Source organism: Hemiscyllium ocellatum, chromosome 1, assembly GCF_020745735.1.
Source record: "Hemiscyllium ocellatum isolate sHemOce1 chromosome 1, sHemOce1.pat.X.cur, whole genome shotgun sequence".
Classification (NCBI taxonomy): domain Eukaryota; kingdom Metazoa; phylum Chordata; class Chondrichthyes; order Orectolobiformes; family Hemiscylliidae; genus Hemiscyllium; species Hemiscyllium ocellatum.
In genome coordinates, this window is record NC_083401.1 from 82,239,500 (window position 1) to 82,256,081 (window position 16,582).

Here is a 16,582-nt window from a genome sequence, read left to right on the forward strand (position 1 = left end):
CAAAGTTTAGTAGAATATTGGAGATCCATAAAGATCTCCCCTAGTTTTATACATGTAATTAAAAGTATCATTATAATGTGAACAAACTAAATTTGAGGATTCCTAACTTGGATTAATAATAACTGGAGACAGTGAATCTACCCATGATATTTCAGATTATTCTGGTGGACCCAATCACAATAGGTAACATTCTGGCAAAACTGGTATCTGAAAATATGCTAGCAGCAGTGAATTCCTTGCATAACATGGTATTGGTAGGTGAGTCTCGCTGTTTTGTATAAAGTGGACTAGCAACAATGTTTTCCTGAGGAAATCTTATGCTCTACAAAATCCACAACAATCCAAGAAGAGAGGCCAAGAAATAGCCAAAAGATACACAGCAGCTGAAAAATGCACGGTCTTGTCAGCTTCTGCAAAACAGGATCAGCAGTGAAAAAGACTGCAGATGTGATAGCAACACTAAACTTCCTTGTAGAAGCCCAACACAACGAGAACGTGTGAAAAGCACTGAAATAGCTTGTGTCGACTATGGAGAGTCTTATCAGAGGTACAAATGGGATGTCCAAATCATTAAATCCAGGAGGATGCAGTTGATAGTATGTACCCAAAGTAAGTTAAGACCTTGGAAGAAAAGATAAAAATACTTCTAATGAAAAGTTCTAGGCTGAGAAGCTAAAAGCAGATTTAAGTCGCTACATATAGTAAATGAGAATCACTATAATGGGGAAAGTTGTATAAAATTCTTCAATAAAAAGGTCTCTCACTAAGGAATTTGTTAAATCTGTTGCATAATTCAGTTAATTGATGAAAAAAGTTGAAGGCCGAAGAACACTTTATTAAAAAGTTATTTTGACATGTAAGTGAATTTTTGTTCAACCAAAAATCATGTGGGTATAAAAGCAAATGCCATTTTGTTACTAGTAAAGTAGCACAAATTTCACAAAGAAGCATCAAAAAGGGCGTGGATCATCCATTCCATTAGAAAGGATGGGAAACCCTCTTTTTGAAAAAAAGAGAGAAATAGTGTGAAATGTTTTCTTTTCCCTCCATCTTGAAAAAATAGCTTACTGTATTTATTCACTATAAAGAATTTCAATATATTGTAAAAATTTTACAGCTGAAATAAGGGGATAATTTCGAATCTTCCAACTAACACACATTAAAAGAAATTTCAGAGAAGAAAGTTAACTTAAAATCTTTATCAGTATAGCAAAGGTTCTTAATGTCAAAAGTTTATTAGCAATTCATCTTCATTATCAACAATTTAAAAAAACTCTTAATATATTCACTGCAAAATATTCAAATGTTTAATGCCGTTGAAGTGTTTGTACAATTTTACAGGAAAATCAACAACATCTGTCAAGACGTTTCAAGTGAATCATTTAATTAAAAGAAGCAACAGAAGTTAACTCCAATGACAGTTGAGGAAAAATATTACAACTCAAGAGAGTTTTAAGATCACAGATGCTTCAGGCAAAAGTAATTAGTACTGTATAGAAGAGTCAATCCATAAGATAGAGAATTGCTTCAGGAGTACAGAAGAAGCCTGGAGAATAAGTGAACAAATCTCTTATTACTTCAGCACTACAAGATATATGTTTGTAAAAAAGCAATGTTGGCTCAGACACTGAAATTGTTGATAATATTGCAAGAATATTTGACTGTTAACTTAAATTTGTGATGATACAATGGCTTTAAGAGTTGTATTTGGTCCTTTTTTTTAAATGAAGAACAGTTGAGATAGAGATGTCAAGCAATCTGTTTCAAAGCCCATAAACAGTCTGTAAGGCCTCAGAGGTTTTTTTTTAAAGTTTAAACAGTAGGAGCAGCCTGAATAGATGATCAGGCTCTCAGAGAATCAGGATTTTTAGTTTTAGTTTTTTAGCAGCTGTTGCTCCTGTGATCTTGAAACTGCACGTGGAAGCTGTAGTATATCTCTCCCCATTACACACTCTCCGTTTTCACTTGATGGTTTTTTAATCTGGAGAGTTGTATGTGAGACTATCTATTTTATCAAATTTGTCTTTGCCAAAGGTATGTTTATGGCATGTTACTATTTTGGAACAGTTGCTGTTGTTATGACACGGGATAAACCCCTCTGCTAATTTAACCCCGACATACCGGGAAGCTTCCCTCGCGCCGTAATCTGTTAAATTTTGGGAGGCAAAGAACTATCCCAGAGGTCACTATCTAAAGTAAAAATTAACAATTTTGTTCCTTAAGTCCAACAGAGAACATTAAAACAACAGCTCTTTTCTCTAAAACCTATCTTTTACCTTCTACTCTACAATACTAGTCTGATACAAAATCCTGATTAAGATTTACAAAAAAAAATCATTTTCAAAAACCAATCAGCTTTGTCAATTCTCGTTTGTAGAATTTCCTCTTGTAGGTTTTGTCTAGTTAGGTTTCAATATTCTGCGCAAACTTCTTATCAACAGGTACCTTTCAGAGAGCTGTTCTGCTAGCAGTCTGCACTTGATGATGGCTTGGCAGTTCTCCCCCCAACTGTTCAAAATGTCCAACTTTATACCCCGAAACATTGGATTCTTTCATTGATTTTGATGTCATTAAAAGCATTGTATTTCAAATTTGATTGGATTTAAACTGATTGGCCGAATATGAATTTGTTTTTAATTCATGGCAACTTAGCTGTAGCTATTTGCTTTAACCAAGTATTACATTTTTATTTTGTTCAGGATAATCTGTGCTTTGTCAGTCCTTGCTAGCTTTTTAACCCTCTTAAAGATACAGTACACACCTACACCTTCGTAACACTGTTTCGTAGTTAAATAATGTTTTATTCTTTACATTTTCCAATAGAGTTAAGTTATTCCAATTTATTCATTCTGTTGTTGTATTCTTATAGTATAAGAATAGAGTGTGCTTTGCTTCAAGATTGGTAGTTTGACCAATCAAATTGCATCCGGAATGCAACACCCAGCACTTGCCTTTTAAAATAAGAAAAAAAAATTAGTGTCTAAGCTATTTTCTTAATACATTTTGAGGGGGCTTGATGAGGTCCACAACACGTTAGCACCAATTGTATAATGGAGATTGCAAGATTCAGTAAGAAAAATACTGCTTCCAAGATAACTCTTGTCTCCTTAAATATCTTCATACATTGTCACAATTTTAAAACGAGAGATTTACAAGTAGAACTAATTCGATAGACGAAATTCCAACAATTCTACATACTTTCAGATGTATTATAATCAAAATAGAATTTGCACCAAGAACAGCTATCCAGAGAGTGACAGAAGCTGTGCTTTTGCAACAACAGAAGAAAATGATGGGAACAGAAAACAAATCTCGCTCAAGAAAATCTTCAGATTTTTTTTCAACTTCTAATGTTCCAAAATACCTTGTAATAGAACAGCACAATGGTAACGTAAAGTAAGTTGACCGGTGGGACTATCAGTAAAAGTAATGCCATTGAATGTCAAGGAGCAGTGATTAGATTCTGTTTTGTTGGAGATGGTTGTTGCCTGGAATTTGAGTGGTATGAATGTTATTGTCAGCCTAAACCTGCTAATTTCTTAGTCCTGCTAATCATTGTGCAATCATTGCTGAACATCCTCACCTCTGACTTAAGGATGGTGGGAAGGTTAATGATGAGGTGAATCAGCTAAAGCTGTTGGTCCCTGAAACTTGTGCAGAGATGCCCTGGAGCTGAGATTACTGAATGCCAACAATCACAGCCATCTCTTCCTTTGTGTCAGGTATGATTTCAACCAGTAGACAGTTATCCTTCCATTCCCATTGGCTTCAGTTTTGCTATGGCTCCTTGATGTATTGCCCGATTGAGTGTGGCTTTGATGTCAAGTGCTGTCACTCTCACCTCACCTCTGGAATTCAGCTCTTTTGTCCGTGTTGGAACCAGGGCTGTAAGGGACCTGGAGCTGGATGACTGTGGCAGAACTTAAACTGAGCATCGCTGAGCAGGTTTTTTTTTAGAATAGATTAGATTCCCTACAGTGTGGAAACAGGCTCTTCAGACCAACAAGTCCACACCGCCCCTCCGTAGAGTAACCCACCCAGACCCATTTCCCTCTGACTAATGCACCTAACACTATGGGCAATTTAGATTGGCCAATTCACCTGGACTGCACATCTTTGGACTGCGGGATGAAACTGGAGCACCCGGAGGAAACCCACGCAGACGTGAGAATGTGCAAACTCCACACAGACAGTCACCCAAGGCTGGAATCGAACCTGGGTCCCTGGCACTGTGAGGCAGCAGTGCTAACCACTGAGCCACCATATGAAAGAACTGTTTGAAGCACTTTTTAATTACAGCTTTTACAACTTTAACAATCAAAAGAAGTCTAATATGATAATTGGCTGTGTTGGATTTGATTTCCTTTCTATGTAAATAACATACCTTGCCAATCTTCCACATTATTGGCTAGATACCCGTGTAGTAGCTGTTCTAGAACAACTTGGTTGGGGGTGTGGCGTGCTCTGGAGCATGTTTCTCCAGTACTTTGTAGGGAATGTTCTCAGGACCATATACAAAAGTGAGGACTACAGATGCTGGAAACCAGAGTTTAGATCAGAGTGGTGCTGGAAAAGCACAGCAGGTCAGGCAGCATCCGAGGAGCAGGAAGATTGATGTTTCGGGCAAAGGCCCTTCATCAGGAATCATTCCCGATGAAGGGCTTTTGCCCGAAACGTCGATCTTGCTGCTCAGGATCGTAGTGTTTGCAGTATCAATTGTCTTCAGCTATTTCTTGATTGAATTTAATTGGCTGTACACTTGCATCTGTAATGCTAGAGGACTCCAAAGGTGCCTGAGATGGATCATTCACTTGACATTACCGGCTGTAAATTTTTGCAAATGCTTCAGCCTTATATTTTGCACTGATGTGCTGGGCTGCTCCATCATTGAAGATGGAGGCATTTATGGAACCACCTCCTCTGAGTTGTTTGATTGCCATTCACCATTAATAATCGAAAGTGGCTCGATTGCAGAACTTAGACCTAATCCCTGCGTTGTGGTATCACTTTGTACTGTCGACCACTTGATGCTTATGAGATTTGGCATGCTGGTAGTCCTGTGTTGTTGCTTCAACAGGTTGACAACTCGTGTAGATATGCCTGGTGCTTCTCCCAGCATGCTTCTTGCAGTCTTTATTGAAGCTGGTATGATCCTCTGATTTGATGGTGATAGGTAAAAAGGTTCTAAAGTTGCTTTATGATTTTGTACTGAGGAGATGGGCCTCCAGGGAAAGTCAGATAACAGTTATTTGCCTGTGGCCAGATAAAGAACCCTGTACAATGTAGCATGTCTTCTGTGAACAAGCTTCACAGCATTGTCAAGATTGGAGCAATGCAAATACAAAATTACAAGATCTGTGGAGAAGAACAGTTTAGATCACTATCACAGTGTAAATGGGGGAGATGGATTACTCCTCCTTTGGTAGTCAATCTGATTGAAAATGAATGAGTGGAATTTATGCTGAGCCGTGAGGTTGCAGATTCTGTTTAAGGTCACTTTATTTGGTGCAGATGGCCTACAGTGTTTCAAGGATGCCCAGTCTTGAATTGTTGGATCTCTTTGAAGTCCATCCATTCAGCACAGTGGTAGCACCACAATGAAATGTAGGATCTCCTCAATATGAAAACAGGATTTTGTCTCCACAAAGACTATGTGGTAGTCATTTCTACCAATGCCAGTGCATGATTGCTGAGGATGATGTCAGCTGAGTTTTTTTTATAGGTTGACTGCTGTTTTGACACCATCTCTAACAGGTCTGCCCTGCTGCTGGGATAAGACATACCTTTATAGCACAAAATCAATTAAATTTGAGGAATACATTGGAATCTGTTACTTTATTACATTATAAAATGCTTAGTGCAGTAAACCATATCAGGAAATAATGTTGGTCATGTGGTGCTGTAACAAGTTATCCCATTATATTTTCAACTGTTATAGAAGAAATGTGCTAATGTTCAAATCCCCCTACTTCATCAGTTGCACTATTAGTATAAATATGTAATGTGCAATATTGTATATAGCTGAAAATGTGTTGCTGGAAAAGCGCAGCAGGTCAGGCAGCATCCAAGGAACAGGAAATTCGACATTTCGGGCATAAGCCCTTCATCAGGAAGGTGAATTGTATATATTGTATACAGCACTGGTATAAATTCAGTCAGCATAATGACAATTGTTTCTCTTTTGTGATACTATTGACACTAAAAATGACTTTCACTGTGCTTCTTTAATAAACTCAAAAACAAATTTATTCTTAAGACAACAGCAAATACTGATCAACATATAGGCTAAAATCCAGAACTAAAACAGTATATTTTAATTCCAAACACAGAACATTCAATTCCAAACACAAAATGACAGATCTCTGCAAAGCAGATGTTTTCGGGAAATATAAGGAAAAACATACTCCTTCTGCCACCAACAGTCTGAAAATAAAGGATGGAGTATGATACATGTCCATTGTTTCCTTTTGACAAAATTGAATTTCTGGTTGCTGTAATTGAAGATATTCAATTTGAATTGGAATTAAGATGAATATGAGTCTTTGAAAAGTGACCACAGTTCAGCTTTCCAGGGCTTCAGCTTCTGAGCTTTTCTTCCTTCCATAGGTCTGTAAAACAGAAAAACTGGAAAGGGTTGCATTAGTGTAGGGGCCTTAATAATCTTTTCAAAACCAGCTTTTCCAGTAACTAAAGGTCGTGAACTCCATCACTTATCTCGCCAAAAGCTTTTACCAAAGTCATTTGACTTTGTGTAAACCGCAGGTAAACTCCAGCACATTCAGTTGTCAACTTCCAAGACATCAAATAGTAAGCTCTTCTCAATTCCAAAAATGATAATTTCAGACAGTTTCATATCTTACAATTTTCTCACATATTTCCAACAAATAGCACACATTGATGTCATGCATCCTATAATAAAGAAACCTTTGGAAATGGAAGTTGAGCCAGAGTTCTAGAGTTGTATTAACATTTGGTTTCACGTCAGAAGGTAAATATTTATTTTAATATATAGTCACCAGTTGAAATATTGGTGTTGCAAGATCAAAGGCAGTGGTTGATATGGAACTCCAACCAGGCGCTAATAGCTATATGACCTCTTTAAATCATTTTTTAAAATAATGTATTTGGTCTGTTGGTTGATCCTTGAGGCCTGATTGTTATCTTGAAAAATCCAGTGGAAAAGTTGATGCTTTTTATTTAATTGTGTGGATTAAAAAGGCGCATATCAAAGTGCTAAAACATTGACTACAGTTCAGCCTTCAACATTAATATCTCCTCGTGACTGATTACTAAATTTAGTGATCTTGGACTAAGTCCCACTCTCTGCAACTGGATCCTCAGTTTCCTGACCCATAGGCCACAATCGGTGGTGTTTGGGGACAATGTTTCATCGTTACTAACACTCAATACTGGAGCCCCCCCCCCCCCAGGAGTGTGTACTCAACCCCCTACTATGCTCACTGTATACCCATTACTGCGTCGCCAAATACCAGATTAATGCCATTTATAAGTTGGTTGATGACACAACCATAATCGGTCGAATCTCAGATGGTGATGAAACAGACTACAGACGGGAGGTGGAAGACCTGGAAAAATGGTGCACTGAGTACAACTTAGCTCTCAATGCCGGCAAAACAAGGAACTCATTATTGACTTTCGGCAGGATGTTGCTAATGCACCCCCTCCCTACACATTAACAGCACAGAGGTGGAACGAGTGGAGAATGTCAAGCTCCTGGGAGTGGTCATCCACAGCAAGCTTTCTTGGATCCTTCATGTGGACGCATTGGTTATGAAGGCCCAACAATGTCTCTTCTTCCTCAGGCAGCTGAGGAAATTTGGCATGAAGGCAAATACCCATGCTAACTTTTATAGGTGCGTCATTGAGAGCATTCTGTCTGGATGTATCACTACCTGATATGGCAACTGTGCCATTCAAGATTGGAGATGGTTACAAAGAGCAGTGAACTCAGCCCAGACAATCACAAAGGCCAACCTCCCATCTATGGAACCCATCTACCAGGCCCGCTGCCAGCATTCTCAAAGTTCCATCCCATCCTGGCAATGTTTTTCTGCAAATTCTACCATCAGGGAGAAGGTACAGAAGCCTGAACACACGCACCAGCCGGTTTCGTAACAGTTTCTACCCGACTGTGATTAGAATACTGAATGGACTCACAAACTCTTAACAGTCGCCTGTACCCGTGTTTTTGTTTTTGCCGCTGTTTACCTCTTATTTACTTATCTCTGCTACTTCACTCTGTGATTTGCCTGTATTGCTCACAAGAGACAGCTTTTCGCTGTGCCTCGGTACATGTGACAATAAATTCAATTCACGTTCTGAAATAAATTATACGAAGGAGGGAATGTCTCAGATACAGTCACATAGATGGGTTAACTCCAGGAACGGTAAGAGAGGTAGGCACCTAGTGCAGGAGTCTTTTTTGAATAGACCCAGGGAGATAGTGAGGAAAGAGATCAATCTGAGACTGGTACAGTTGAGAACAGAAGCGAGTCAAACAGTCAGGGCAGGCAGGGACAAGGTAGGACTAATAAATTAAACTGCATTTATTTCAATGCAAGGGGCATAACAGGGAAGGCAGATGAACTCAGGGCATGGTTAGGAACATGGGACTGGGATATCATAGCAATTATGGAAACATGGCTCAGGGATGGGCAGAACTGGCAGCTTAATGTTCCAGGATACAAATGCTACAGGAAGGGCAGAAAGGGAGGCAAGAAAGGAGGGGGAATGGCATTTTTGATAAGGGATAGTATTACAGCTGTGCTGAGGGAGGATATTCCCAGAAATTCATCCAGGAAAGTTATTTGGGTGGAACTGAGAAATAAGAAAGGATGATCACCTTATTGGGATTGTATTATAGACCCCCTAATAGTCAGAGGGAAATTGAGAAACAAACTTGTAAGCAGATCTCAGCTATCTGCAAGAATAATAGCATAGTTAAGGTAGGGGATTTTAATTTTCCAAACATAGACTGGGACTGCCGTAGCATTAAAGGGTGGTATGGGTATGGAATAATCTGCCAGAGGATGTGGTGGAGGCTGGTACAATTGCAGCATTTAAGAGGCATTTGGATGGGTATATGAATAGGAAGGGTTTGGAGGGATACGGGCTGGGTGCTGGCAGGTGGGACTAGATTGGGTTGGGATATCTGGTTGGGATGGACAAGTTGGACCGAATGGTCTGTTTCCATGCTGTACATGTCTGTGGCTCTAAATTTTGCTTAAGGCTCATGGTGAGGTACCCTGTTATTCTTTGAGTATTTACACTTAAGTATTTACACTGGCACATACTGCCTCAGGAAAAATGCTTTAAGGTTTTAAAAAACACTTGAACAATGGGAGTGGCCAGTTCTCCCAGCTCAGCTTTTCTCTGGTTTGATTTGGTTTTCGTAGTCTGGCTATTCGATGAAAGCAGTCAGGCAGATTGAGGCTGCTGATCCAAGAAACAGCAACATGGAAGAGGTTGTTCAATGCTATCATCTCTCTCTGACATGTTTCCTCTAAGACCTTGTGTTTGTTTTTACATTTTGGCCCAAGGTGTGTTTATGAGCATTCTTGAAAGTGCTTCGCACAAATCTTCGCACAAACTTTGAATTCTTGAAAGTATTGAGAAGAGCATCATTAAGCTGGTATAATCCTGGGTTTTTGGATAGGTTAAATTATTCCGTATTCTGTTCCCTTCTGTTTGTGTTTCATTCAGTAATCCTGTAAATAGATTCTGTTTTGTTTAAAACTATATAGTGTGACCAGTTGCATCTCTCCTGGAATATTTGTGTTACACCTGCTTAAAACAACAACTAGCAAAGTTAGGGTCTGGACTACTTTCTGGAAGTGTTTTGTGAAAGTCTGGCATGGTCCATAACAGTACACTAAGGTCAAAGTATGAAAGAATTAGATAAAAGCATCAAGGCAAAGCAACAATGCTTGATCTATTCTCTGAACACCTGCACATCAGAGTTTATTACTCCCTGTTTCATTTTAACTATGATATTGGTGTATGCTGGATGGAGAGGAATTTCTTCAACAGATGGATGGTGAGTCTGTGGAACCCATTGGCCCAGAAGTCTATTTAGGATGGAGAAAGAGAGGTTCTTGATTAGTAAGGGGATCTGAGGTTATGGGAGAAGACAGGGGAATGATATCACCTACATTTGAATAGCAGAGTACACATGATGAACTGAATGGCCTAAACCAGCTCCTATGGTCTTATGATGGGGAAATGTGTCCTGATATGTTGTATAAACTTTTACAAAGAAATGATGAACTTGGCAATTACTGACTTATTAACATTCTCTCTATACTCAGTTGGAATGATGGAAGAATGGCTTAAGTGACACTGAAACACCATTTGCACAAAAAAAAGTTAGGTCACATTCCACCAAAAGCATTTACGCTTGACCTTGACATGGTATTGATTCGGATACAAATACAATACTCAAAACTAGAGTAGAGAAGGGAGTAGAGTCATAGAGATGTACAGCAAGGAAACAGACCCTTCGGTTCAACCTGTTCAGGCCGACCAGATATCCTAACCTAATCTAGTCCCATTTGTCAGCACTTCACCCATATCCCTCTAAACCCTTCCTATTCATTGATCAATCCAGCTGCCATTTAAATGATGTGATTGTAACAGCCTCCACCACTTCCTCTTGCAGTTCATTCCATTCGTGCACCTTTCCTCTGCATGAAAAAGTTGTCCCTTGGGTCCCTTTTAAATTTTTTCCCTCTCACCCTAAACCTATGCCCTCTAGACCTGGACTCCTCCACTTCAGGGAAAAGACCTTGTCTGTTTATCCTGGCCATGCCCCTCATGATTTTATAAACCTCAATAAGTTCAACCCCCCACCTCCGACGCTCAGGGAAAACAGCACCAGCCTATTCAGCCTTTCCTTCTAGCTCAAATCCTGCAACCCTGGCAATATCCTTATGAATCTTTTCTGAACCCTTTCAAGTTTCACAATTGTCCTTCTGATATTCCAAAAGTGGCCTAACCAATGTCCTGTACAGCTGCAACATGATCTCTCAACTCCTATACTCAATGTTCTGACCAATAATGACAAGCATACTAAACACCATCTTCACTATCCCATCTAGATTAGATTAGATGATTTGATTAGATTAGATTAGGTTACTTACAGTGTGGAAACAGGCCCTTCGGCCCAACAGGTCCACACCGACCCGCCAAAGCGCAACCCACCCAGACCCATTCCCCGACATTTACCCCATCACCTAACACTATGGGCAATTTAGCATAGCTAATTCACCTAACCTGCACATTTTTGGACTGTCGGAGACAACTGTGGGAGATCTACCTGCGATATTACTTTTAAGGAGCCATGAACCTGAACTCCAGTCTCTTTATTCAACAACTCCCCAGGGTCTTACTGATTAGTGTATAAGTCCTGCTCTGATTTGCCTTTCCAAAATGCAGCTCCTCATATTTATCTAAATTAAACTCCACCTGCCACTCCTCAGCTCATTGGCTCATTTAATCAAGATCCCATTGTACTCTGAGGTAACCTTCTTCGCTGTCCCCTACACCTCCAATTTTGGTGTCATCTGCAAACTTAACGACGCCTCCTATGTTCACATTAACATCATTTATATAAATGATGAAAGCAGTTGACCCAGCACCGATCGTTGTGGCACACCAGTGTTCACAGGCCTCCAGTTTGAAAGGTAACCCTCCATCACCACCATCTGTCTTCTACCTTCAAACCAGTTTCGTATCCAAATGGCCAGTTCTCCCTGTATTCCATGAGATCTAACCTTGCTAACCAGTTGACAATGAGGGACCTTGTGGAATGCCTTACTGAAATCCAGATAGATCACATCGCTCTGCCCTCCAGTGGCCTATTCAAGTCAGCTACATGGGAAGATTTTGTTTATGTTGAGAGAAGAAACTTTACAATCCCAGGATTGCAGGAAATTATTAGATCTGAAAATGTATTGCTGGAAAAGCGCAGCAGGTCAGGCAACATCCAAGGAACAGGAGATTCGATGTTTCGGGCATAAGCCCTTCTTCAGGAATCATTCGATGTCAGGTCTTTTACCCAGAATTGTTTCATCAAATTCTCTTTTTTGTGAGGAATGGAGTGAGGATCAGTATTGATAATTCTAGAAATTATCCCATTCACAATTTCTCCAGTAATGGACTAGATCATATTGACCTACAAAAGACTTTGAAAAGCTTGGCATCAGTCAACAGGCTCTCCTTCTCAGAGTTCCATTGCCAATGAATACAAAAGCACTACAGTCAGGAAACATCATCATCAATTTAATATCATCAAAATGTAAAGCAATTTAAATATGCAGACTGGATATGCAAGGATGATTTTTCGTCTTGCTCGGGAGAGGGGTCCAGAACCAAGGATCATTTGTTTTTGTTTTCACTCATGGGACATTGGTGATGCTGGTTGTACTTTGATGCCCTTGAGAAAATGGTGATGCACTGTCTTTTTGAACCACTGCTGGCTGTGCTGTGGATTGACCCACAATGCCTTTAGGGAGGGACTTTCTGGATTTTGACCCAGTCACAGTGAAGAACAGCAATATACTTCCACGTCAGGATAGTGAGTGGCTTGGAGTGGGAACATGCAGGTGGTGGTGTTCTCATGTATCTGCTGCACTTGTTCTAGATGGAAGTGGTCGTGGGTTTGGAAGATGCTGTCTAAGGATCTTGGGTAAATTGCTGCAGAGCATCTTGTAGATGCTTGCTACTGCTGAACATCAGTGTGGAGGGAGTCAGTGTAGTGCAGTCAAGCTGGCTGGTTTTCCCTGGATGTCAAGCTGCTTGAGTGTTGCTGAAGCTGCACTAATCCAGGCAAGTGGGAATTATTCCATTGCACTCCTGACTTGTGTCTTGTAGATGATGGACAGATTTGGGGTGTTAGTAGGTGAGTTGCTTGTCACAGTATTCCTAGCCTCTGATCTGTCTGGTAGCCACTGTGCTTCAGTGAAAGTCCAGTTAAGTTTCTGGTTAGTAGTAAGCCACTAAAATGTTGATTGTGGGGAGTTCCATGATGCTAATATTGTTGAATGTCAAGGAGGAGTGATTAGATTGTCTCTTATTGAAGATGGTAATTGCCTGGCATTTTTGTGGTGCAGATGTTATCAGCCCAAGCTGGATATTGTTGCACTTGAATTTGGACTGCTTCAGTATCTGAGGAATTGTGAATGGTGCTAAACGTTTTGCATTCATCAGCGACTATCCCCACTTCTGACCTTTTGACGGAAGGAAGGCCATTGATTATGCTGCTGAAAATGATTGGTCCTCAGACACACACTGAGGAACTCCTGCAGAAATGTCCTAGAGCTGACATGACTGACCTCCAACAACTGCAACCATCTTCCTGTGTTCCAGATATGACGACAACCATGCTTTCAAATACAGTTCAGGCTATTTCAGATTGTGATGAGGATTATGTCGAGAGAGTAGGAGTATGGCATCGAGAGAGAGAGAGAGAGCCAAGGTCATGTTGGATAGCGGTGTGGACTTGGTAGGCTGAATGAACTAATCCTGTTGTTTTCTTTGTTTCTGTGTCATGCACCATCCTGTTTGGTCATTGTTTTTTCTGTGTTTTCTGTTGAATTTTTCTTATTTCCCTAAATAATTTCAGCATTTCCCCAAGCACTAATGTTTTTAAGGAGCAAATAGGAATGCACAATAAATATGTCACCAATATCTCTACATCTTTAATGAATTTGATAATGTTATGTAACAAAAACCTATTTTTATTCATCATTGAGTTTGTCGGTAATGGACGATGGTTCATAATTTCTTAAGAAAACTGTTAATGGTATAATTATGCATGAGGAAGGTTATCCAGTTCATGTTTGTTCAGAATGATTTGAAAGTCGCTCCATTGAGATGGTTGTTAAATAATTCCAGAGATTTTTTTGTGTTGTCTGACCAAGGTGAACTCCCAGGTTCCACAAAGCACATTTGAACTTGTTTTCTCTCTGGTCTAATTCTTGCCATTTACATTCTCATGCAATTTACGAGTTTATTTACCCTTAAAAGTCTTCTCTGTTCACATCTGTTCCCAGTTGGCAGTATCCTGATGGTTCCTTCCTGCAGTGCCTTCATCCTTGAATGTCCTTTTTTTCTTGGTGAATGTACTGATGATAATAATGAGGCTCATGGTATTTACTATTATGGGACAAATTGGATAAAAACTTCCTAATGATATGTATATTCAGTTAAAGGAGGAAATCCTTATGTTTTAGTCTGAGTTACAGTGTTCTTTCACTGACTTATTAGAGTGGATGTTATGTCAGCTCAGCATTGAAATGCATTTAAGTAAGGTTAGGTGCTTACCCACTAATTATCCAAAAATACATGACTAATTCATGATTCTGCACTCTACAAATGTGAACTTGTAATGGTATAATACAAATTCATCACTGCATCTCAGCCTTTATGTACTATTCTGCTTCTTGTGAAACCAATAGTTCTATTAGTTTAATATGTCTTTCCATTTGAAGTGCCCCTTTTATTGCCTTGGGAATATATGCTCTCAAGTTGTCTGTTTTTTCACATTTCTTTGCAATTAATGTTTAATTATTTACTAAAATGTACCAATTGGCATTTCCTGACATTAAATTCCAACTGATACTTTTTAGCCTATTTCACCCACTTACCAATCAATATCTGCTTGCAGTCTTCCTTGTCCTTGGAAAAAACACGAGGCTTATAATAATTTAGGCATGAGATGTGGGATATCTCACTGAAGAGTTTAATTTTTGTTTTTGATTTGTTTGGTTTCATAAAATATTTATCATTTTTATTCATAACTATCTCTTTTAGTCACAATTATAAATCTCAAGCATGTTTGTGGAGTTACATTAGTTTTTTTTTACAATTGCTGAATTTGGAAAAATAATGAATTCAAAATCAATAAATCCAATAGATTGTTTCCATTTTATGGAACTTCAGTTCTGAATTTTAACTCATAAGATTATGTAGATTTCATGGAGTTTTTAGCAAGCATTTTTATGAACTGCTTAAAGATATCTTTTAAAAAGAATTATTGTGAACAGATGATGTTTTGTAAAAGCACTTACAAAGGAGCATTTGAAATATTTTCAAATTGTAGTTTCAGAACTGTTCCCTGATATGAATAGGATCTGATTGTTATTGCTAGTCTGTTGGCTTTATTATTTATCAGTATTTTTAATAGTGTTTTCTCTCCTTATCTATTCCCCCACCTTATAGGAATTTCTGAGCGCAGTTTTTGAGAGGCTAAAACAATTTCTGGAATGTCGTAAGTACATTTATGGTAAATAACAAGATTAAAGTTGACATGCGGAATTGTACTACATGAAAAAAAATCCTTGTGTATTACAAAAAATAGGACGCTGAATTATTTATGAACAGAGTATTGCTGCATTAAGAAATTCATGCGAATACCAATGGAAAGAGGAACAACATTTCATACTGTATGGAAAGCGAGTACTGGTTGGCTTGTAGATGCTGATTGACAGAGGCCCTGCCATGGAGAATGAACCATTTCATTGATGACTAACAGTTAATTACCAAGCTTTATTTAAATTTTAAACCAGGCATGTTTGCTCTAATTGGCCAAGGCATTTCCCTCAGGAATGGAGCAGAGAATGATGTGTCACAACACGTATATGTCTTTTTGTCTGCTGCAAACAGGACTCTATTTATTGATACATATAGCTTCTATTACATGCAGTTGCACCACTACAAATGTGACTGATTAGCTTGAATAGGTTGTTAGCATTGTTTCTTGCGCACTCAGGAATAGTTGGCAAATGTTGCCCAGTTGCACAATTGAATCTAATTTTGAGCACTCAGTTTTGAGTGTTGCAAGTGCAAGCTGGTTGGGTGCAGACAGTACTTTTCCGGTTGTAAACTGCAGGAGGTTCATACTGTTTCATACAATCTGCTAGCCTTATGACATATGGCCCATATATCTGCATCACACCAGCACTGAAATTCACTGACTACATTATTCCTTTGTGAGCTAAGCAGAATATCTAATTGGCTTGATGACAATCTGTTGATATGGTGAACATTATAACAGCAGTGTAAGACAGAAAGCTTCACCTGTTGCTCAGATTTTTGAAAAGATATTTAAAATACCATGAACAGATGCAGAAAATAATCAAAAGGACAATGGAATGTCAGCCTTTATACCTAGAGGACTGGAGTGTAAGGATGCAGAAGTTATGTTGCAGCTATGCAAAATTCTGGTTAGACCCCACTTGGAGTTTAATAAACAAATTTGGACACCACACCTTGGGAAGAATACATTGGCTTTAGAGAGAGTACAGCATAGGTTTACAAGAATGTTATCTGGATATAAGGAATTATGAGGAGAAATAATACAAATTGGGCCTGTTTTCTAGAGAATATACAAAGTTAAGGGAAAATCAGTTCCAAGGTTTCACGATATTAACAGGAAAAGAAAGATAGATGAAGATAAATATTTCCATTGGTTGGGGATTTTAGAACTAGGGGGCATTGTCTGAGAATTCGAGCCAGACCATAGAGGAGAGATGTTAGGAAGCACTTCTACATACACTGGGTA

General features: G+C 39.0%; 1 protein-coding gene across 1 annotated transcript in view; it reads left to right on the forward strand.

Moving 5' to 3' along the window:
* The window catches only part of ipo11 (importin 11), a 476,887-nt gene that overhangs the window by 119,726 nt on the left and 340,579 nt on the right, over positions 1-16,582 (forward strand). The window contains exon 8 of the mRNA XM_060823716.1: positions 15,241-15,289. Coding sequence (XP_060679699.1) covers positions 15,241-15,289 — 49 coding nt within the window. The remainder of the gene's footprint in view (positions 1-15,240; positions 15,290-16,582) is intronic.